Raw genomic sequence first — 23,415 nt, forward strand, 5'->3', positions numbered from 1 at the left:
TACAAGAGAAATGTTTTTTATTGCTTTGGGGGGCTATAGTTTAGAACATGGTTCTTTTGTCATTTTGCTCAAAAGCTTTTGCTATCGTAATTTGCATGTATCTGAGTAAAGGTATTGAGCTTACTTGTTGGAAAGCCTTGCAGGTGTTTTAAGGACCTTCATTGCTGGCCAACTTTAGGAAAGATGCTTCCTTCTATTTATATTTGCTAAATTCTGGATAAAGTTTATCTGATGGGTGAGGCTGAAATGTTTGTACAAACAGCTTCAAATGAACAGGGACCCATCTGGCCTATTTAGTGAAAGTAGTGCTATCAGTTGCTACCCCACGGTGCAATAAAATCTTACTGCACTTACTGCCCATCTCTCTAACTGCAAAAAACTGTGATTTATTAGATGTCTGTTTTAAAAATAAAACAGGAGGTTAAAATCATTTTGACATCTGAATGATTTAAAATCCTACAGTTCTAAAGCAAGGTCTTGTGAGGGTCAGTGTTTTCTGTGTCATAGCAGAACCTATGCTTACCTCTTTGTTTACCTCCATCATGCATGCCCTTCCTGGAGCTGGTTGATAGCCGGGCTGCTACCTAGAGCAGTTCAGGCTCCTCTGAATTTGTAGTCTTGGCGCTGTGCTGAGGGAATGGGACAGGGTGGCTGACTGCTAAATACAATCTGCAGAAAAAGTCATTATCTGCTAGTAGGAGGGGTGTTGCAGCATTGCTGAGCAAGGTTTCTGAACATCTTTCATTGATCATCCCAAGCCTCTCCCTAAGTCATCTTCCAAGCCTCTTCCAAGCTGACCCACTTTAACGATGTCTTGCTTTCCTGCAAAATATGGTGCATCCTTTGGTCAAGCCTCATAACCTCATCTGCCTCCTTGTCTTTTCCTATATGGTCACCCTCCTTTCCAGGTCCACTTCCCATCTTATACACAGCTTAAGTGGCTGATCAGGCAGTAATTCCAGAAGGAGCTAACTTAACTGTCCATCTAGAAAGTGGTAGGTCCTGCTAATGAGACAGGAAGCTAGAAAGACGGAAGAATCTCCTGCATTCCTCCTGTGATTCCCCAGTGAGATGAAACCTGGACAAACACCTTGTATGTCTTCACCCAACACTCTTTCACCACATGTGCAAAATCCAGGTTCATGCGCCAGAAGGGAGACCCGGCTCACTTCAGCTAGGTGCTTGGTTTAAGTGAATGGAAAACCAGGTCTGCAAGGCTTCCCACTACATGCCCTGGTCTGTTCATGTAGATGTAAACTTAGTGGGGAATTTCTGCAGTGGATTCCAAAACTATCTTCCGTTATGGGCTTGTGCATCTGTAGCTAGCGTGTCAGCTACGGATACAGTCACACTTCCTACAGCCATAGAAAATACGGTTACATTTCAATTTTGATTTTAATGTGTTCAATTTTTAGGAGTGTCTTTAGCACAGACAACTCTGTGGTTACATTTGAAAGTGTAGGTAGGTAGTAATATTCACATTGCTGTAAAAAAGAACTTTTTCTCTTCTTTTCCCACCTAAGAAGATGGCCAGCAAGTAGGTGGCTGCCCTGATGTTATGCCCTTTCGATATTATGACGATGAATTTGTGAAAGGAAAGCATAGTCAACCTGCTTCCTCAGCAGCATGATCCTGGAGCCCTCCTGAAAATGTGAGAATATGCCCATGAAAGACTATGGGACTTGTTTGCATCAAGCAACATCAGGTTACAGAGCTAATTGAAGGGCTTTGGAATTACATGACAGGTTAATTCCTGGAGGTAATTCCGCAAACTGTGACTTGCTGTCTCAGCCCTGTAACAGCCAGGACACAGACTTTAAAAAATAAAAAATAAAAAAATAAAAAAAAATATCTTTCTGTTGTCAGTGAACCACAAGATAGGAAGACAGCAAGAAGGAGATGTTGAAGGCCCAGACCTATTGGCAGGATTCCTTCCGTGTTGTTTTTTCCCATTAGCCTCTTGTTAAGTAGTTTCCTCTAAAATCGTTTTGAAACCAGGTGGGCTTCATGCTTTTTGCAGGATGGCAAAAGCCAAAGCAGGGAGTTGTTCCATTAGGGCTGTGGAAGGTCCTGTGCATCCTGGGTTAGGGTAACAATAACCTCCAGGGAAGGATCTAGTTTACTATATGACAGGCATTGTATGGAGGGTCAAGCAGTTCTCTGAGAAAGAAGACTGGTGGTCATGGCTTTGCATGAGGGGTTTGGGCCACTGAAGAGAGAGATGAAATCTTTGAAGTGAGCTTGGGAAGATGCTTCCCATGATGAAGTCTGCTAACTTGATCTGTGGTACAGGAAATGTGTCTGATACCTCATCCTGATGGTATAGGTCATTCTTCTTGAGGCACAAGGTGATCTCCTTCCTCCAAAGGTAATAGTTTAGTAAGGCCATTAAGAGAGGAGCACTTGTAATTTCTCTTCCACGGCACCTACTGTCATTTCCTTCCTCAGGAATAGACAAGTGATGCTTTCCATGCTACTGTCCTTTCTTTTTAAATAGTAATGCCATCTCCACAAGACCACTGCATCTGAGATGCTTAACTCCTTCCAGTCCAGTATTGAATGTTGCAGCCTTGGTAATGAGATTATGGGATTTATGATTATAAATCTCTAAGCTTCACTTTAAACCCATAAACTATTGTAATGCCTCTTATCTTCTAGGGACAGTGATTGGTTAGTGATAGCATGCCTTTCATTCAGATAGAAGAATCCTTTGAAAGTATGACTTTACTCCAAGATATTCCGGTTCTTTCAAAAATTAAATAATTCTCATTTGCATTTAAGTCATGAACTTGTCTATTTAAGATAGACAAGAGAAAACAAACATGAAAACAAGCAGATCAAAGATGTACATGAGTCTTTAATCTTGTCCTATGCCCTTGAAGAATGTGCAAAGAAAAAAAAAAGAGCTGAGACATTTCATTAGTTTAAGTAATAATAATGATAAAAAGGAATCACAAGCAATTCCTGAAGGAGGACACAATGGCTCTTGTCTCGCTGCATGTTATCAGTCTTTCTTTGATTTACATTAAAGAAACAAATAGCTGGCAAGAAATGTTTCCAACTCTTGTCTGATCTGTTTATTGAAGGGAGACTGAACAAAAATGTACCACAGAAAAGATGTTGTGCAACTACAAAAAACTCCCTTACATGTAATAATTAGCTGTGCCGGAATGCTCGTATGTAAATCTCATACGACAGCCAAGACCATTTTCACCTCTTTAGGCAGCCCTGAAATTGCTCACTGCTTTCAGTATTGCATGCGTTTTGTCAATCTTCCATGTCTCCAATCTAATAAGCTTAGCCTCTAAATTAAATTCAGCGATTTTAATTGAATCCAAAGAACAACATGGTAATTTATTAATCATATCTGGGTGATGATTAGCTCCCAATTTACAAGCAGCATCCAGCTTCCTTCCAGTTTTGGCTCTGTGTTCTCTCCCCCTCCAGCTGGAAACCCTTCCCGTTGACAGGCCCCTCTGAACTCCGGCACAGGCATCGTTCCTGGCCCAAAAAGTTGAACGTCTTCTGAGTCACCAGAGCTCCTGAATCTCCCTCCTAACTAACAGCACATGGCTGTAAACATGGACAGGGGGCAGGGGAGGTGAAAAGAAGAGTTTGCCATCTGTGGCACCTCGGGGTGCACTGTGTCATAAACTGTTACAAAACTGACAGGAAGGCATCAGAGTAGGTGTTGCTGTGTGATCCTGTGTAAGATAAGAAGAAATGGGAGAGAGCCCAATGGGAGAGGTCACCAATATGGTCTGGGGACAGGAGCATGCAGTAAACGAGGAACAGGGAGCTGGGTTTACTAAGCTGGGCGGAGAGGAGGCAGAGGGGCTCTGCCTGTGGCCTTTGGCAGCATGACACATGAGGCAGCGTCGGGCTCTTCTCAGAGGTGCACAGAGAAAGTGTAACAGTCACAAACTGCAACAAGGGAAATTCCCTTTATATGATAATAATTAAAAAGGCTGTGAGAGCAGTGAAGCACTGGAACAAATTATCCCCAGACGTTGTGAAATCTCCCTTCCTGGAGATAGTCAGGACTTGACACAGCTCTGACTTTGAAGTTGACCCAGCCTTGAGCAGGGGGTGGAAGCACATAACCTCTAGGAGACCTTTACAGCTTGTGAGTCTGTCTCTGGCTCTCCTTGTGTTAACACAAGCAAGCAGCAAAGTCCTGGGAGTGCTCTGATACAGGCACAAGCTGAATAGCACAGGCTGCAGAGGTAGCTCCACAAGGTGGAGGACATGGTGTTTTACATCAGGCTGTTACGTGCTTTAACCCTGAGTGGCAGTGACCCTGTCAGCACAGTAACAGCATTTGGGAAATACGTGAGAACAATCAGAAATGTCACATGGCAAGCAATTCACAGGCTGCTGGAGGGGAAGATAGAAAGGAAAAGAAGTGAATGGTTATGTATGGATAGGATGTTACTGCAGGACTACATAGTGCTTTACCTGTAAAAAACTGCAGATGCTTTAGCCTCCTTTTTTTCCTTGCGTTACACCTGTAAAGTAAGCAAGCTCTGTATTGCAGGAAAACAGAACAGCAGAGAAGATGATTCATGTTTTTCATGGTTAACAAGTTATCACCTCAGTTGCAGCACTTAAATTTTGCTGGGGATCATGAGCCAGACCTCATATAAAGACCTCCTAAATCTTAAGTGTAGCGTTCAACCTGCTTACCAGCCCAGGCCTTGTTTATTAATGTGTTTTTTACAAGTATAATTAAAAAAAAAAGGAGAGGGAAGAAGTAGGATTCCCAAGCAGCAGACTTGTTACATACACTTCTACTGACTTAAATAGTATAGGTGCCATAGCCATCACATCGGGCTTGTGCAGTCCCCTCTGGAACTCCATTAACATAGCTTTGCCTCATCAGCCATGGGTTACCAACAAGCCTAGAATACCTACTGTGCGCTTACTCAGAATAACAGCGTGACTGACCTCATCTGTTTACATTTATACAGCACTGTCCTGTTTCATGTGCAGTTGCTTCAGATTATTAAGAAATCTAGTGGAAAAAAAAGTGATGAATTCTGCATGAAGAGATACTCTTTGCTTAAGAACCAATTTTCTATTACAGCGCCGGCTTGGAGATGCTGCAAAGAAAGCAATCAGCAAGCTGCAAGTCAGAACAATCAGGAAAGGTGATAAGGTAATTTTTCAAATTGCTCATTACCAAACGAATGTCTGCATGGAGTACTCCTTCAGACCACTGGGATAAAGAGGCAGAAGAGAAATGGCAATTGCTTATTAAGCTTGTGTGTGTCCTTCAGGTGGTGGAGCAATACTGGTAAGCAATTTATGGATGGAATGGAGTAGGGAGAGGAAGAGGTGAAATTACCTGAAGATGCAGAAAATCCTGAAAGTGCAAACATGCTACATAAATCTGTGTGCTTTCCACATTTCAGACTGGATCCGTGTTGAAAGTCTGACTTGCTTTTCTTGAAATGCATGATTGATTTTGCAGCATGCATCAGTGACTGTTTTACTTTGTCACATAAGCTCTTGTATGAAGAGATTAGCTAACAAAATAAAAAAAATGAAAATGATGAATGTTCTCTTTCCTTTAGGAAACTGAGCCAGACTTTGATAACTGTGCTGTTTGTATTGAAGGCTACAAACCCAATGATGTTGTCAGAATTTTACCTTGCAGGTAAGTTAAAGGCTGAAGATGCTTTAAGCTCTGATACTGTGTCTCTACTTCAAAAGATAGGCTCTGTTCTCACAGTATCACTCTGAGATTGTCTGGGAGGTTGGTGGAAAAAGGAGTTTGTTGTTTTGATTTATTCCAAATCTATTCTATAAAGACATCTGAAATGCCTATTTATTCTACTTGAAATGAAGGTAGCATTAGTGGTGGTGAAAAACTGAGTTTAGCATGGTGTTCAGAATTTTTGTCTGATCTGGCTATCTAACAAACTTTTCAGTAACATTTTAAATTAGAGTTTGATTCTTCTATTTTTCTCAACAGTTTAATATTAATCTAAAATAACTCCTTTAGAAGAACTTGCCACTGACTTCAAGGTGAGTCCTGGGCTGAGTAGCCAGAGATAGAGCAGGCTAACTGCTCACCATGGAAAGAAACTAGCACTACTTTTGCTGTCCTGTGTCATGATCAGGTGTCAGGAGAGGGATGACTTTTTTTTTTTTTTTTTTTTTTTTAATATAAAAGTTGAGTAGAAGCAATAAACCAAAAAGGAATGTGAAAAAGACCATGTTATATATTGCTGCCATGAAAATATTCATAAGCATGTAGGACATAGAGGACAAAGAGGTGACAAGAGCTTTTTACGGTTGTTCTTTCTCATTTCTTCCCTTCACGTGACCATGCCCAGTGCTGCACACACACTCACAGTGATGTGACGTAGGAGTGCAGCCTTTTGCCACCTATAACAGCTGTATTCACCTCTCTGTGTCATTTTATTTTCATCCATGGAGTGTTAGCTAACAAAAGATTTATCTAAATAAATCAATTTATTTGGAAATTTCCTAGGAACAGTGGTTCTCCCAAGAGAGCAAGGGCAAGTGCTTTTTGCCCTAGAAAGAGTGATCTCAAGTGCAGTATATATAGAGCATATATTTTTATGGAGTTTCTTCTGTTGGATACATGTTCATTGGCTTGAGAAACTGAAATATTTGTTTCTTTTCCTGCTATGTTTTTCCCTAGTAGATATTTGAATGTTACAAGCTGTCCATTTCTGTTCATTCATGTGATTCATTAATATGTTTACCGCCATCACTAAATGGCAAACAAAAAGCAACAGATTAATCATAAATTTGACCTACTCTAGATCCCCCACAATGACAAATTGCATATTAACTCTTTTTTTCTGCAAACACACACTTCATGAAGCAAAAATACAGACAAAAATGAGAAATCACCAGAAAATGTGGACCTTGCATTGGCATCAAGACTGTTTTCATATAAGCATAATAAAGTTTGGAAATGGTACATGATAGAGACAGGCAATTTTCAGAGGTAGTTATACAACAGCAAAAATAAAGTCTACTCTCTAGCTTTCATTTGTGTCTTGCCTCATAATTCAATGAGGCTCCAGTCAGATTTTGTCATGCACAGTGTTGAGTCAAGCAGATTGAATAGGAAACACATAGTTAACAGGTGATGTTCAGTTCTTGGCTGACTTAAAAGGTCGCCTAGAAAATGACTCATGCTAAAAGGTTAGCAGCAGCAGATCTGTCTTGTAAAATACTAAGAGTTTGAGCCTAAGCAGTTTTAAATTATAAAAACTGAAAGATCTTTCTCAAGCCACTACTTCACAGACCCTGGCTTTCCTGTTGCCCAGATTGTGAGGGCAGTATCTTAAACATTAATTCACATGGGCTTGGACTTCCAAAACAGGAAAATGATGGTCATGATTCTTTCTGCTGCTGTCAGACTTTTCTCCTCAAAAACAAAACAAAACAAAAAAAACTTTCCATCTTGGTTAAGTGAGTAGGAGCATGTTATATCGTTATATCTCGATAAAGACCTACAGACACTGTAGGTTTCTTCCTCCAGCATCCTCAGTTAAACTGTTTGTAGTTTCTAGTAAGGGAACTGCATTAGTCAGCCCTCTTTAATGAGACACTGGCATTTCACTGAGCCTTACAGAAGCCAACACCATGACACCAGTGCTGGATGACCTTAGTTTGTTGTCTGTCCAGGAGCTGCTCAAGATGTAGAATTTTTTACCTGCATAGCCAAATGTGCTCCAAGATCTGCATATGAAAGAGGATGCTTTATCCTGTAGGCTGTGCTGGGAAAACCACTGCTAGCAGACACACTCAGTATGAAGCCCTGTATATCTTCAGATTTTTGTTTTGTTGTTGTTTAAGGTTGCTGAGTCCTGAGTCTACTAAGAAACTGGTACCAGAATCCACAGGCCAGTATTTCAGCATATGAGCTCTGAAGTCATATAGACAGATGTTTACTAGCACTTAAGCTGTTTCCCCAAAGCTCCTCTTTTTACAGTTGGCAGAGAGCTGGCACTGGGATAGCCTGTTGTGAAGATAGCCCATGCTGCAGAGCTGGGAGGAGAATTCTAGTTAACTTGTGCTTCTTCCGCTCTTTCCTCTTTGGAAGCCATCTCCCCCAGCTGACCATATTAATAAACTTCACTCTACAGAGTGTATTAAATAAACATATACTGACACTTGATGGTGAGGGAAGTGTTGGCTTGCAGCTGGTTTTATGTTTAATGGTAGCAAGCATCACTGAAGTTATCTATGAGGGCGCTGATACAACATCAAATGTAAACAAGTTCACTGTTCCCATAGTGACACATCTTGTCATAGCCCTACTTCCTTCTGCTTGTCCTTCATCTCCAGCTTCAGAACTCCTCCATGTTTTCTGCACGTTCTTTGGAGAAGTTACTGATAGTGGCAGACCCTTTCTCTGCCTGTTACTAAACTTCTCCTAACTTTACTAAGCTTCCACAGAGAGGCAAGACAATTCTTTCACTGTCATTTCTACTGAGAACTTTGTTTCTTCATAACCTCTTTTTCAGATTGTTCCATTTCTTTCACCAACAAATGGTCATTCTGACTCTGTTCAAGCTTGCACAGCTCCTCTGAACCTCCACTGAACAACTGTGATTTCACAGAGTGCTCCACTCCTTCCCTCTCTTTTCATTGGCCTCCTGTGAAAGTCATTTAATCACAGCACTTCTTCCCTTTTATTCCATTTTCCCACTTACCCTCATTGTGTTCCTTTGTCCTTCCTTCTTCTGCCTTAAAAACAAACAAATAGCACATACACATCCTCTAAAGCCCAAACCTTCTTGTGAGGTACTACAGTGCTGCTCAGCCTCATACCAAAACTCTTCTCAGTCCTATGCTGCTGTTCCATCTCTAATCCAAGCAACTGATGCTTTTAGTCTGGGTCCCTGGGAATGTATTTTTCTTTCTGCTTTTGCCTCCTTTTGTCTAAGCTTGCCTTTTTTTTTTTTTTTTTTCCAGAAGAAAAAGTGTGACTGCTAGGTTTGTTTGCGTGCAGTTCAGAAAGTTGGAACTAGTACTGGAAGGTGGGAGGAGAGCAGTTCCCCTTACCCTGGAAAGAAAAGCTTCTCATAATTGTTGGCAAGTCAAAAGTTTAACAAGGGTTTTACAAAGATAAAATTATTATTATTATTTTTGGGCTGAGCCCAAAATAAACCTTTTTTTTTTGTTGTATGTTTAAAATGGCAGCTTTAAAGAAAATTGAAATGCATTTCAGACAAAAGTAATCTCCTGTTAAAAAAATATTAAGTGCTAATTAGATAACACTAAATGAAGTGGTATGGGATTTTGAGATTCTTTTCCTTTCTTCGTGATTCTCTGAGCTTTACACAGCCCTGTGCAGTAACAGCCACAGAGCAGTGCAGGAGGGATCCCAGGAGGCCACCACCCCCATGGTGCGGGGGCATTGGCTGTGCACGTGTCATTCTTGGGAGTTATTTTTCCAACACACTCTGCAGCCTCTGAGGATGAAGACTTTGCAAATTCCCCTGATAATTAATTGCAGTGCTTTGCCACCCTGACAGCGTTGAAGCTTTTCCTATTGTGTAACCTGAATCTCACTTGCTGCAGTTTGAACACATCATCGTGTCTGTTATCCCTAGGAGAGGTGAAGAACAGTTTGTTTCCTTTCTGCTTATGGAAAACTTCGTCTTGTATGAGGATTGTTACAACATCTCTCTTCTTGCCTTCCTCTTTCTCAACTAATCAATTAGAGTTCTTTTGAGAAACTTTTCAACACATCCAAATCACCATAGTTTTGCAATGCATGTGGTTGCACACAACAGGAAAAAAAAAAAAAAAAGCACATATTTTCTTCAGCTATGACTTCGATCGTCAAAGCCATGTTCCAAGGTTGTGTCTGAAATATCTCTCTTGCTGTCTCCCTGTAAGGATCATTACTTCTGAATTCATCCATGGTGCTTTTACCCTCTTCTTCCTTTTAAAACTTGAATCAGTCAGAAATGTACAGAGAGAGAAGGATTTTTTTCAGTTGATCTTTTTACATCTCTGTCTTAGTGTGTGACTGAAATATCATTGTTGCACTCTCATCGTATTTTGTGCTGACCCTTATTTTAACTAAATTTGGACGATAAACTTATCAGAACATTGATCAATCAAGGATTTGTTGAAAGCCATATGTATATAGTGTTATAGCTAATAAAGAGTAAAATAAACCTTCAAATCCTAATCTGCAAAGCCTGCAACATTGTGTTTTCATACAAAATGCTTACATGTATAGAAATAGATAATATGAGCTCTCTAATTGTGTAATGTGGTACAAAAAAATTAAAATTGAAATCTTTATCTGATTTTCAGTAGCATTCCATTTTTGTGTTGATTTTGGTCTAATAATCAACATCCTTTCATTGTACATATTAAACCTAAAATTAATAGAGCCATAATACACTGTGACAGTGTAGTATTGGGAAGTGCAAATGATGTGATCCATCATGTATTTAAATTACTCAGCATTGGTAGGGTTTCTTTACAGGATTGTTTTTTGAAGCCAACTTTAAAAATGCTAACCTTCAGTTTTTGAAGTCTTTAAGCCATGAAAATTCCAAGCCTTTGGTAATTAACAAGCATGATGAAATGCTGTAATATGAACCACAGCTTGACAAGGCTTGCAAAGCTAGAACTTGAAAACAAGAGGGGACTTTCTAATGTACAGTAACCTGGCTCGATAGAAGTTACATATTTTTTTATCTGAAACAGATTTTGGTAATCCATTTTTTCATATCTTAGGATTCTGGATTTTGGCACAATGAGCTTCACATGTTTGCAGTTAAGCATATATGTTTATGGATGTGAGTAGATGATAGCAATTAGTTTTCTTTCTGTAAGAATTGTGTAGTTATTTCAAATAACTGAAAAGGAAGACATTGACTTTCAGTACTCTTCAGGAACTAACACATTCAGTTTCTGTTGGTTAGACTCCTAAATGTAAAATTGCACATCATTGTACTTTCACCTATTCAAAATGCTTGCCTGATGATGTGCTGAATATGTGCCTCCTGAGATAAAAGGAAGGGTTATGCAGGACAGAGATGGAAATTTAGTGCGCTGTGTTTTTATCAGGTCAGACAAGCCTTGTTTTGAGGAGGGTTGTGAACTGTAGTAGCCTTAGTAGAGTAGTGGTTTGAACTTAAAATATCACAATACTTCGTTTGCATCAATCATATTGACATGCAGGATCAGATGTGGTGTGACAAAGTTTGGTATCACAGCCAACCGATATAATTAGAGTAGGTCAAACTTCCAAGAACAGATCTGCCCTTTCCCATAGTTGTGTGAAGTCAGACCGAGTACAGCAATGTGACAATTTGCCACGTAGCTTTGTTTTTCAAATAATCTGCTTCTTCTAGAAGTAGAGAGAAAAATATTCAAGTGAAAAGAATAAAATTCTGAGATTTCACTTAGTTTTGGCTTTGAATTTCTAATGTTATTTAGGACTGAAGCCAGCTAGTATGCCAGCCAGCTAGTATGTGGGCCGATAGTACATTAGAAGAGCCAGGCTTGCAAATCGATACTGATAAAAGTGCACCTCAGTATCTTCCATCTAAAGCTGAAAAGCTGAAAGGCTATGTGTATCTTGTTATGTGAGAGATGCTGTGACAGAGTACAGCAGCCAGCCCATTCAGCTGAATATGTACCACTTAAATATTTAAAATAATTTTGGTACATTAACTGTGATTTTGGCTTGCTCAGAGATTGCATTTCCTAGTGGAGGTTGGCATATGCTGCGATATGCCCACTCCAGGTGGAGCATTGGGCCGCTGTGAGCTGTGCCCACCTGCTGTTACCTGCTGGGTTTGCATGGCTTGGCTGTGCAAGCGGTGCAAAGCACAGGGAAACAGAGGCTGGAGAGCGCTCAAATGTGAAAGTTCAAGCAGACTGAAATGTGACTTTCAGGCTCTGCCAAGTAAAATGTGGGACACCTGTTGCAAGCCTTAGGAAATCAGAGCTGATGTATATGTTGTTTCAAAACAAGTCTTAGTGTGCACCTTTGGGGACAAGTTTGTTTGTATTGACCCTAATGTTTCAGAATAAAATACCTGGTTTGTGTCAAGCCAAGGTAGGTAAGTTTTCAGTTACTCTGCCTGGACAATGTGTAAGAAAAGTGACCCAACGGCTACATGGTTCAGGTAAGTTAATCAGTGGTCACTTCAGATGGAGCATGGGATTAGCAACAACCTCTTAAGGGCTGGAATTGTTTAGGAGCTCACTTTGATGGGCAAGTTCTAAAGGAGGGAGAAGTCAGGGAGAATCCTTTAAAAACATCACCCTAATTTTTCCATTTAAATGAAGAGTAGCTTTTCTTAATAATAATAATAATAATAATTGCTTTCCTTATGTGTGCATCCTTAAAAATGATACCAGAATTCCAATGGCTTCACCTTTGTGTAATCAGGTTTGTCTGCAGAACCCTCAGGAAACAGTAATGTGATTTCACCAGCAAGTAGGTTTTGTTTACTGACAGCCTTTAACATTTAAAAAATATGGGTCTTGCTTCTGCACTTTGTATATTTTTCCTAATTCTCTGTTTGTGTACATCTTCTTTTCCAAACTCAATTGAGTAATACTATGCATATGCACTTGACATGCTGCAGAAATCATTTTAAAGCTTTGTCTGCATAGGATATAGACTTGTAGTCCTTGCAGAGGTCACAAACCGCACCATTTAAAATGCTTGCACTTCACTGAATACAGAAGAAGTGTCTGGTACTAAGTGATAAATTGTGCTGTGGTGTATTTGAATTAAAATGTCTTGTTTCTCATTGCAGGCATCTTTTTCACAAGTCCTGCGTAGACCCCTGGCTGCTAGACCATCGTACCTGCCCTATGTGTAAAATGAATATTTTAAAAGCTCTAGGGATCCCGGTAAGCACGTTGCAGAGGAGCTGGCTGGGGCAGAAGGGAAACGCCAGCCACATGGTTGCATCCTCAGTCCTTTGCCTGTCTGTTCCCATTCTACTCTTCCTGCCACATTATAGATTTGTTAATAAATTTGCTAAGGGTAATACAAACTGAAAATGTGTGACTCTACCTCTCTCCTGCATCCCACTTCTATTAGCAAGAAAGGATGCATGCTGAGTGTTGGGGTTTGTGTGTCTGTGACTGCCCGGCCCGGCTTATTGAGCAGGGGATTGTTTACTGGTGTTTCAGTGGTTTTATACATTATTTTGTACAGCTTTTGTTTGTGCTTTAAATCAGGGCTGGCTTGTGTTTGTTTGTTTGTTTGTTTGTTTGTTTTTAATTCCACACTCAATTCAAATCTCAAAGCAGAAGGTCTACAAATAAAAATTTCCCTGATATACCAGTTGAGAACAGCTAATTGCTTGTTACAGGGAGCCAAATCTCTTTTCTGTCAGATTTCTCTTAAAGTCTATCTGTAGCAAGCTCTGTACTACTAATTCCTGTTAGGAAGATTTCAATCAGTAACTAAACTTGTGACAGACCCCATGCTATATAAGAAATTGTTAAGCATTTTACTACTTGGTACAATTAAGTGTGCTTAGAACTTGTTAAAAAAAGATCGTTTTAGGTTGTTTCTATCCAGATAGTACATGTCCTGTCTGCCATAGTTTCCTACCTGCAGTTATCACAGAGATCAGGGGCTTCTCCAGGAAGAAGTAAGTCACTTCTCACAGCGTGAGGTGTGCCATGTGCTAGTGAAGTTCAATACTGAAGCACTGGTCAGTACGTGAACAGGTGCTGTAAATGCCCTCCCCAGTTGCATGCCAGCTCACCTATGAGAGAGCTGTATAACATAAAATAAACCACAGAATCACAGAATGGCTGAGGTTTGAAGGGAACTCAGGAGATATCTAGTCTAGATGTTAAGGTCTTCCCAGAAAGTTTAGTGCCATCAGTCAGTATTTACATCCAGAATACAGCTCTCAGACTTCTCTGGCAGCTGCTAAAGGCTAAGCATGTATGCAAATTAGCCACAGGTTGTCTGAGGCTGGGTATATCAAGAGGAGGAAAAACATGCCTACAGACCTTGTGCAAAAGTTTTGGTTTACAAGACTGGCTTTACTATACATGAACAGCTCTGTAGCAGCAGGTATAGAATCTAATTGCCATGATTAGGAGTTAAAAGCACCATTCAGTTTCCTCAGCCTTTGTTTTAGCTCTCACAGGCCCTGGTCTTGTTGTCTCTGTACTGTGTGGCAGAAGGGGAATTCATTCTGCTTCCTCAGTGAGAACTTTCCACATGGAGATTCTGTGGAAATAGCTGTACTGATCTTGTAATTAAGGATACTGTTGCTACCCACGTACACAACTGGATCAAATTAAGATTTCAGAGTCAGCCTCAGGTCTGTATTAACATCCAAGTGTTTGATTTTTAGTGTTAATGTTCCACTAGCCAAGTTTGTTCAAATTATTTTATTTTATTAATTTCTGTAAAAATTTTCCTAGCATTTCCCAAGATGACAAACTGAAAACAGCCTGCTCCATTATTTGGAGAAAGCATACGGGCTGCCACGTGCATGAGGCATTGGTTAAATTTAGGGAGGGAGAGGGAAGAGCTGCATGTTAGCTTTACTCCTTGAGGTGAATTACAGTAGGAGCTGTTGTCCATGGGAACTGGGAGCATATGGTAGCCTTCATGTCAAGGGTTTCCTCTGGCTGACAGCAAAGGAAACAGGACTCTGAGAGCATCAGGTAGCTTGGAGATTAAAAATTCTTGTACTGCTATCAGTTCCTGCTCTGTTCTCTCTGCTTTCTCTTTTTAAAATCTGCCTTAACTTCTGCTGCTGCTTCTCCTACCTTGTCTCTTCTCCCTGCTTCTCCTCTGCATAGCCCCCTCCTGCCTGGTGTCACTGTCCATGCTTCTGCTCCCTGCTCATCTCACAGGACCTCTTCTCCACCTGCACAGACACTGAGCATCCTCACCCTTCTCCTTGCCCCATGGCAGCAGCTTAGGGCAGCTTGGGAGGGTATTGGTCCTGTGCAGTGGTTTCTGGTGGCACAGCCAGCTTCCTGGCACCACACAAAGCCCTGTTCTCTTTGGAGACTGCAGTTTTCATTCCCTAATAAGACACCAGGCTCCATCAGCACACATGAACTGATTTTTTCAGGGGCTCATAATTTAGCCAGATGTCAGTAGGCTGTTGTGGGAAAAGACATTTCCCAGGAAGAAGCTGTAAAGCTCTAGGGCTTCTCAGCAAGAGGTGGCAAACGCTTCTGTAGAGTGGATAAAGCAAAATGCCATTCCCCAAACATATTCTTGAGCCTTGCTGAGCCATCTTAGCTGAAATTTCCACGCAGAGAAAAGAAGCCTTAGGCAGGCAGCAGTCTCTGATGGGAGGCTTAGCACCAATTTGCCAAGGACCTTTGCAGACTTTACAATGGGAGGAATGAGGAAATCTTACCATAGGCAGGACTATTAGTTTTTCTACTGCCAGTTGAATGTTTGTCCTATGGTTGTTGTTAAAGAGCTGGCTTGTGCAACTGTGGATAGATTGTGCTTCATTTAGCAGGAAGACCTGGGATTTTCCAGGAAATTATTGGTTAAAAAAGAAATTTCTGAAATTTCAATTCACTTCACATCTAAACTCTCCATTTAATTTGTAACAACGACTTCAGATTATCTGCCCTAAAACCAGGATCTTCAGGCAGCAGTGAGGCACTGAACTGACTGCACTGATTTTCACGGTAGCTGAGCACCCTAACATCGCAGCTTTTCACCGTAGCACTCTGCAGCTCCAGAGGATAATTAACTGAATATCTATCAGCAAACGTTTGGAGTAACCTTTTCCACCGTCTCTGTGCTGGTGAATCCAGCTCACAGACTTTACCTCTTTTGGCTGTAATATTTGAAGTGAATTATCAGTGCAAGTGACTTTCACTTTCAAAGACCTACATTGCTTTTGCGATGATCATATCAAATAAAATAGTTTCCTTCTGCTTCTCCCTCTTTTCTGCAAATATCTGCTGGATAAGCAGACAGCTGCATTTTTGGCAGCAGATTGGATGACTTGAAGCTATTCACTAAGAGCCTTAGCCAAGCGCCAATACAAAGCCTTCCCTTGACTTCAGTGGAATTGTGCCCTCGAAGCACTTACATGCAGGGAATGAGTGAAACCAATATAATTAAACTTAGCAAATGTATCTGGGTCACCCTGACAGCAAAAAGCCTAATGTAGTTTTTTTTGATCAGTATTTTATATCATTAGTTTTATAGTATGCTGCTTAATTTGCAATAATTTTCCAACTAAAATGATTCAGGAGTAAAGGGATTAATTATATCGAGCAATGTTATTTTAGCATCTTTTTTATGTTTGGTTTGTCTTTCAATTATTTTTAAATGTTTAAAAGTTAGTGATAAAGCCCCATTCTAGGAATAACTGGAATCAGAGCAATGGACAGACAACTGATCCCCTGAAAAAAAATTGCAATAATTTTTCTTAGAGTACAAAATAAAAAAGCAGATCTTTTTTCTTTAAGATACACTGCCCTCAAAGTCAAATGTAATTTTAAAATTAAATTCTGAAGGCATTTGTTAAAAGAGCTGAGGGTAAGGGAAAGAATGGTAGATCTAATGATTTGGATCCACGGCCTACAGGTGAATAATTGGTATTTCACTTAGAAACGTACAAGTTTGCTGGGTTTCATTAAAGTCACGTGTAGCTGAATGTGCCTTTATCCCAGTTGTGAGGATCTCTCGCTGCCTGTGGATTAGGTTGGAGCCAGACAATGGCAATTGTAATTTTTATCCCAAACTTCAGCTTGTGAATACAAGTCATCTAAGGATTGTGTGAAGTTCACGTCTTTTTCATTAAGAACATTTGTGAAAAAATACTCAGGAGATGGCAACAATCAGACAGGGAATATATGGGAAAAGAGAAAACATAGTAAGGTCCTACTTCTGCAAAAAATGCAAGCATATAGTAACCTCCAGAGTTCAAAGGGATTACTCTTGTGCTTAAAGCTAAGCCTCTGTTTATGTCTTTGCTGTATATTTTGCTTACTTTCTGGATGACTGCTGTTGGAGACAGGCAGGTTCTGAGAATTTTCAGAAATGCCTTAGCAAGTGAGACACCTATGCATAGAAAAAAAACAGATCCACTGAGCAGGTTCATCACCTCTGACTTTAGCCATCGAGATGCTGGATTTCCGGTCCAGCAGCTTAAGCCCCCTCTCTGTTTAGTGGTGAGCATTAGGAAGGTAGAGAGGGCAACTCATAGAACTTACCATAGGGTGGAATGAATCACACAGCAAAATTATCTCAGAGTATTGAAATTAGAGGAAGCCTGACTGACTAATCCAGATTAGCTTTCTGACTCCTGGACAATAAAGATAAATGTGAACAACTTAAATTTATGTTTCCTAGCTTAACAATGTATCTACATAATTGCAGCTCAACCTTGCAATGCTCCTCTGTCATTTTGGGCCTGCCAAACAGTATCTTCATTTCTGAATTATCCTTGCTTTTTGTTATGGTACGTTAAAACTTCAAGTCCAGATCTTGAAATAGTTATGCAAAAATGTTTTCTCCATGCCTTGGGGAGAACTAGACCCAGCTGTGTGGGATAATGGCACAAGAATCTATTTCCTCTGAGAGCAAAAAGGACCTTTTACTCCTATGTTTTACACCAGTGTTTATGGGGAGCTCCATAGAAGTCACTGCTGTGTGAGGGGGAACATCAGACTTTTAAACAGGCCTAGAGAAATCAGGGGTAGGAATTAGCTGACTTCTTAATTGCCCAGCTTGGATGTAGTCTTTTTGCTGGACAAACAGTCCTCCCTGCCCACTTGAATGCTCAGTGTCCTCCCCAAATAGGTGTGTTAATGTTAAGGATGCAGTGCAAAAGGTGCACACTAAAACACCCTCTCATTGCTTCCCTTCAAGCTCAATAGGAAGGCAGGCACCTGACTTGAAAAGCTTGGCTCGTTCTGTAGGGGTAGTCATGTTCATTATCAAACTGCAAGAAAGAAGAAATTACAGAGAACTTCCATCCATGCTGTCTGAATCACAAACCAAGAAAGAGTCTGATCTAAATAAAACTCTTCAATTTTCCAATATTGTTTGTTTGTTTCTCTTCTCATCATTTTATTTATGCAGGAAATACAGCATTAGCAAAGAAAAAGATCTTTTCATGTTAAAATACTGTCTTATCAACAGTTTTCAGCTTCTATTTTCACACCCCACACATAGATGCGCCCACAGGCAGTTCAGTGAATTCCTATTCCTGAAAGCTCTGATATCAGCTCAATAAAATGTATATTTAGAGAAACGATAATCATCCCCCTTCAGCTACTGTCTGTGTTTACATTCATAACCTGACTCAGCAATCTGCCTGTGTTGAGCAAATCATATCAATAAGTGAACTATTTTTTCAATATACATGCTCCCCAAACCTTTAAGAAGTATAAATAAGGATATTTAGAGATTGTAAGTGACAGTTTAACACTGAATATTTCCAATGCATGCTTTGGATCTCTTTTCCAACAGATTGCATTAATAGGTTTTAAGCAAGCAAACTGTGCATGTTTATTCATCGTAGGTTGCTGTTTTCAGTACTTGTTCATAAGCAGTTCCGTGGGAATCAAGAAAATGACAATAGGAGCAGTGGGTTTAAGAGAAAATGAAAAAGCCTAAAAAAGTAGGAGCAAGTAAATTAAGTGTTATTATGAAATCAAAGCTCAATTTTCTTCTTTTTCTTCCCATTAGCCAAACGCGGATTGCATGGATGATATACCTCCGGACTTGGAAGCATCCATAGGAGGACCTCCAACCAACCAGATAACAGGAGCCAGTGATACGACAGTGAACGAGAGCTCCGTAGCTCTGGATCCCCCGGTGCGGACTGTGGGAGTGCTACAAGTCATCCAAGATATAGACTCCTTTCCCCAGGCTGGGGAGGGTAACTTCACAACAAGCAGTAAGTTCCTCTTTCTGGCAGAATTTGCACTGAAAGAAATTATTAGAAACCTGAATCACAAACCGATATTTCATGGGGGAAAATGGCCTTTGAGGCCTTTTTTACTGGAGCAGTGACCTTACCTTAAGCCAAGTGGAAACCTACAGGGTAAGTAGCTGTAAATATCGTGTCATTCTGCTGCACTGCAAACACTCCCAGCCTGTGTGCAAATCTGTGTGTAGGATAAAAAACTCTAGTTGGAGTCCCCCACATGGACAGAAGAACAAGCTATTTCAGTCAGTACAAATAAATACAAATTTATGGTCATCTTCAGGTATTGTTTACATGTCCTTGGGCCTGCCTTTCTTTACCGGGCTATGTGACCATATGGAAGTTATTACCTGCTTATCATAAAATAAATAGTAAATGCAGCAATCACTTCCACTGCCTTTGGTCAAGAAAAAAAGAATGTTGAATACTCTTTTACCCTCTCTTTTTGTCTTCCTACACCAAGTGAAGCTTGTCTGATTATTTATTCATACTTGAATTTCTCATTTCATAAGGATTGATGGTCCTGCACTTTAAAAGTTGAGCATGGTGAAATAGTGCTGCCGATCTGTACTAAAAAGGAGAAATTTGGGTTTTCAGCGTAGTTTTTGCTTGTTCAAGAGGTGCCGTTTGAACTAATAACCCTCAAAATGTCTGCATGGCTCTGTTTCTAATGTTTCTGATGTTCTTTGTTGAAAATCTACTGACAGTTTGAAAAGAATGGTTGTCAGCTGTTTTGAATGAGGATTGTACTAGTTTAAAATTCTTATTTTTAGGTAAAATAGCAGATCAGTAGAAAATACATATCTGTTTGATACAGTTGGTGCATTAGTATTGACAAGAATATTGTAGGAAATCATCAGATATACTTGAAGGGAGGTAGAAGAATGTGATAAAATACAGGCTTTTATATTTAGCCAACACAGCCCCTGGAAAAAAAAAAAAAAAAAAAAAAAAAAAAAACTATTTTCAAGCATTTTTATATACTACTCTGGCCCTGGGTTCGACACCAAAAACATGTGATGTGTAAAAAATTGGAGAGACATGAGAGAACTAGGCTGAAATGATCATATTTTCCTTCATGTTGCAGCCACTGTCATGGCAGTGAAAATAACTTCTGGAAATACTCGACTTGTGACCTTAGCCATAAGTGACCCAGAAGTGGATTTTTAAACTCGTCTTTTGTGGATTAGGTACTTGTTTCAGTTTGGGTCCTTTTATGGTCAAAATACTGGATCCAGCAAGGGGTGTGAGCAGCAAGGTTATAGACCCAGCTGTGATCCGTAGCCAGCCTGTCAGCTGGTGGGATATGACTTTCTCAAGCCTCCTTGGGTGCTGGCAAGGGCTGTTCAAAACAAGATGTTATTTTGTTCCTTCCAGTAATTGTTTTTAAATACATTTGAGGCTGATTTAAACTGTGATGGAAAGATTGTACCACAATGCTACTAAAGACTGGGCTAGACTCTGGTCTCAGCTGTACCCTCTCAATGCTCCTGAAGCCAGCAGCTCCCCTGGCAGATAACTGCCCTTGTCCCACTGTTCTTTACAAGGTCCAGTACTGAGGTAGAGAAGAAAGGCCATGGTGTGTCCTTCACAGCCACAGCTGTGTGGCGCAAATTGAGAAAAGCCAGCAGCCCGGTGTAAAGCCCAACATTAGGGGCAGTTCATGCTTTTCATCCCAGCATCTTGGCATGCCAAGAAGCAGTTCTTTTGGTTTGTTGTCAGTGGTAACAATGGTGTTGAGGCAGCCAGGGAGCACAAGAGCTCAGTAACTCTCCAGCCATGCTCTCTCCCTCCAGGTTTGTTTTGAGAGTTTGCAAAAGCATTAGTGTCCATCCAAACACATTTGTTCTTCATTTTCCATGTTGCCAGCTAAGTAACTGATTGAAAAAGTTGCTTTGAGTCAGAGGAGCACAAGAGGGCTGCAGATGCTTTATTTTGCCTTCATGCCCTCCCTTTTTTCCCTTGCCTTTGATGACATTGGGCAACAGTCCCTAATGCCTGGCAATCCTGAGGGCTGACAGCAGAGTCCATGGATGAGAAACTTGCACCAAGGCCAGTGGGTCTGTCCCAACACTCAGGTAATGAGGCAACAAACCACAGAGCTCCCAGAGCTCACTCACACATCATTGATATGTTGTAGCCAGGAATCTTCATCTGGATTTCTCGTCTCACAGTGGAATACAGAACTTGAATATTAGTCAGTTGTAGGTGTGGAAGTTTACATGCTGTCATCACCACATCCAAAGTGGTGCAATTTGCAGTAGTTCCCAGAAGCAGAGCCATTTGGTCTCTTTTTGTAGTGGAGCTCACAGCAAAGATGAGCTCCTTGGAATCAGCCTCCAGCTTCCAACCATCAGTGCTGGGAATAGAGCTTTGCATCTCATGCAGCCTGAACTCTAAGCCAGTGAAAGGGAGCATCCAGAACCACCATATAATTGTGGTATGAAACCAAATGCTAACTAAATCAGAGGGCAACTGTAGGCTAAATAGCTGGGTCATAGCTGTCTCATAGTTGGGACTTAATAGGCATTGTGACTGCATATTGTATTCAGGCTTTGTATTTCTTATTTCCAGAATCCTCATAGGTACACAAGGCTAAGCATGCCCTTCTTGTGAACTATCCTGCCTGGGAATTTATACGTGCTGACACTGATTACTCCTAGGAATCTTTGCTGAAGTTACTAGATTCTGGCCTCTTTACACAGCATTGGTGACAGGAACATACTCCAAGGCTGAATCTGTGCTAGAAGTTTTTCTTCCTCATGTTACTGAGTCTCTGTAGACTGCCTCCAATGCAGTCTTGACGTGGCATCTTGTACCCAGCACCACAAGCACCCATCTTTGCATCCCTTCTTTTTCCTGGCAAAGTTCAGTGGTCCACAACGTAAGGACTTGCTGCCTCTTCCCACTCATTTCTGCAATACTTTTTGCTTAATTGCTGTTGCATCCTTTTGGTTTGTTGATTAATCATTCTGGTATTGTTTTCTTGGTTTGGTTTTAATTTCCCTTTCCAGCGAGCATTCAGAGCCAGAAGAGCTCCCACAGTGTGTCTGGAGGGAGGATATTTCCAGAGTACTGTTCTCATCGGGTGAAATTCTGTCTCCATTGAAATCTGATGGCAAAGCGCCCACCTATTTCAGTGAGGACAGTTTTTCATTTCTGGAACTCGGCCGGTGCTTTTCTTTTTATTTGTCAGCAGACATTTCCTCTTCTCTCCCTCCCCTTTTCTCCTCGTGCTCCTGAACAGATAATGGCTTCCAAAGGACCCTTGGCAATGTGGTGGGCTGCAAACAGCTGGATGGTCTTCATGAGGGGGGGCTGTCCCTAGGGTTCCTTGCTAAACCAAGCTTCTCCTGTGTAGTAGCACTGAGCACTAAAAAATGGATGAGCAGTACCTCTCAGCTGGCTTCTACCGAGATCCAGGCCCTCATCAAGTCCCTTGGGCATGTCTACAGGCCAAAGACTGTTCAATATGTAGCCTTAGTGACCGTTTGCTCTTTGTGGTGGGATTTCATGCAGGATCTTGGGACAGCATCTTAAAATGTGGTATTTCTGTAATCAGTTGCTGAAAATGGATGGATGGGAAAATTGAAAAGCTGGAATTGGGGGAAAAAAAGGAGCATGAAAAAATGAGTGAAATACATAAGAGTTCATCTCAGCTCAGTTTTCTGCTTTGATGTATTAAAGCAGGTCCAGAGGAGGGCAACGAAAATTATCAGAGGGCTGGAACACCTCTCCTATGGAGAGAGGCTGGGAGAGTTATGGTTGTTTGGCCTAGCAAAGACTGGGGAGAACTTATTGCAGCCTTTCACTTTATAAAGGGCACCTACAAGAAAGGTGGAAAGAGACTCTTGGTTATACAGTAACAGGACAAGGGATAATGGTTTTAAACTAAAAGAAGGTAGGCTTAGATTATGTATAAGGAAGAAGTTCTTTACTGTGAGGGTGAGGTACTGGAATGGGTTTCCCAGAGAAGCTGTGGATGCCGCATCCCTGGAGGTGTTCAAGGCCAGGCTGGATGGGGCTTTGAGCAACATGGTCTGATGGGAGGTGTCCCTGCCCATAGCAGGGGAGACAGAACTGGATGGTCTATAAGGTCCTTTCCAACTCAAACCATTTGATGATTCTATGACTCTATTCAAGATGGTATGAAAGACGATAATCTAAAGATATTTTTCACTAGTAACCCATCATAGCAACTTGTGCTATCCATTTTTTTAGTACTGAGTTATACAAAATGTCAATATAACATCTTTGAAAAATCCAGCACGAGTGGAATTTCCTGCTTTACAGACATCGTGAGTGTGAGCTAGACTAAGGCTTAACTTGGCTAAGGTCTGAACTTGAAGAGGTTCTGAGCTGCGCCAGCTTTGGAGCAGTGGAAGGTGGATTTGGGATTTGATACTTAGCAATATTATTTGGGTCAGGCTCAGCCAGGATTGAATGATACGGTTTAAAAATGTAGTTCACAGGGCAAGTAGCATATAAA

General features: G+C 40.8%; 1 protein-coding gene across 1 annotated transcript in view; it reads left to right on the forward strand.

Moving 5' to 3' along the window:
* Window positions 1-23,415, forward strand: part of RNF150 (ring finger protein 150) — a 121,591-nt gene that overhangs the window by 69,467 nt on the left and 28,709 nt on the right. Inside the window, exons 3-6 of the mRNA XM_035323458.1 lie at window positions 5,087-5,158; window positions 5,577-5,659; window positions 12,789-12,885; window positions 18,686-18,896. Coding sequence (XP_035179349.1) covers window positions 5,087-5,158; window positions 5,577-5,659; window positions 12,789-12,885; window positions 18,686-18,896 — 463 coding nt within the window. The remainder of the gene's footprint in view (window positions 1-5,086; window positions 5,159-5,576; window positions 5,660-12,788; window positions 12,886-18,685; window positions 18,897-23,415) is intronic.

This window comes from Oxyura jamaicensis, chromosome 4 (assembly GCF_011077185.1).
Source record: "Oxyura jamaicensis isolate SHBP4307 breed ruddy duck chromosome 4, BPBGC_Ojam_1.0, whole genome shotgun sequence".
Taxonomy (NCBI): Eukaryota; Metazoa; Chordata; class Aves; order Anseriformes; family Anatidae; genus Oxyura; species Oxyura jamaicensis.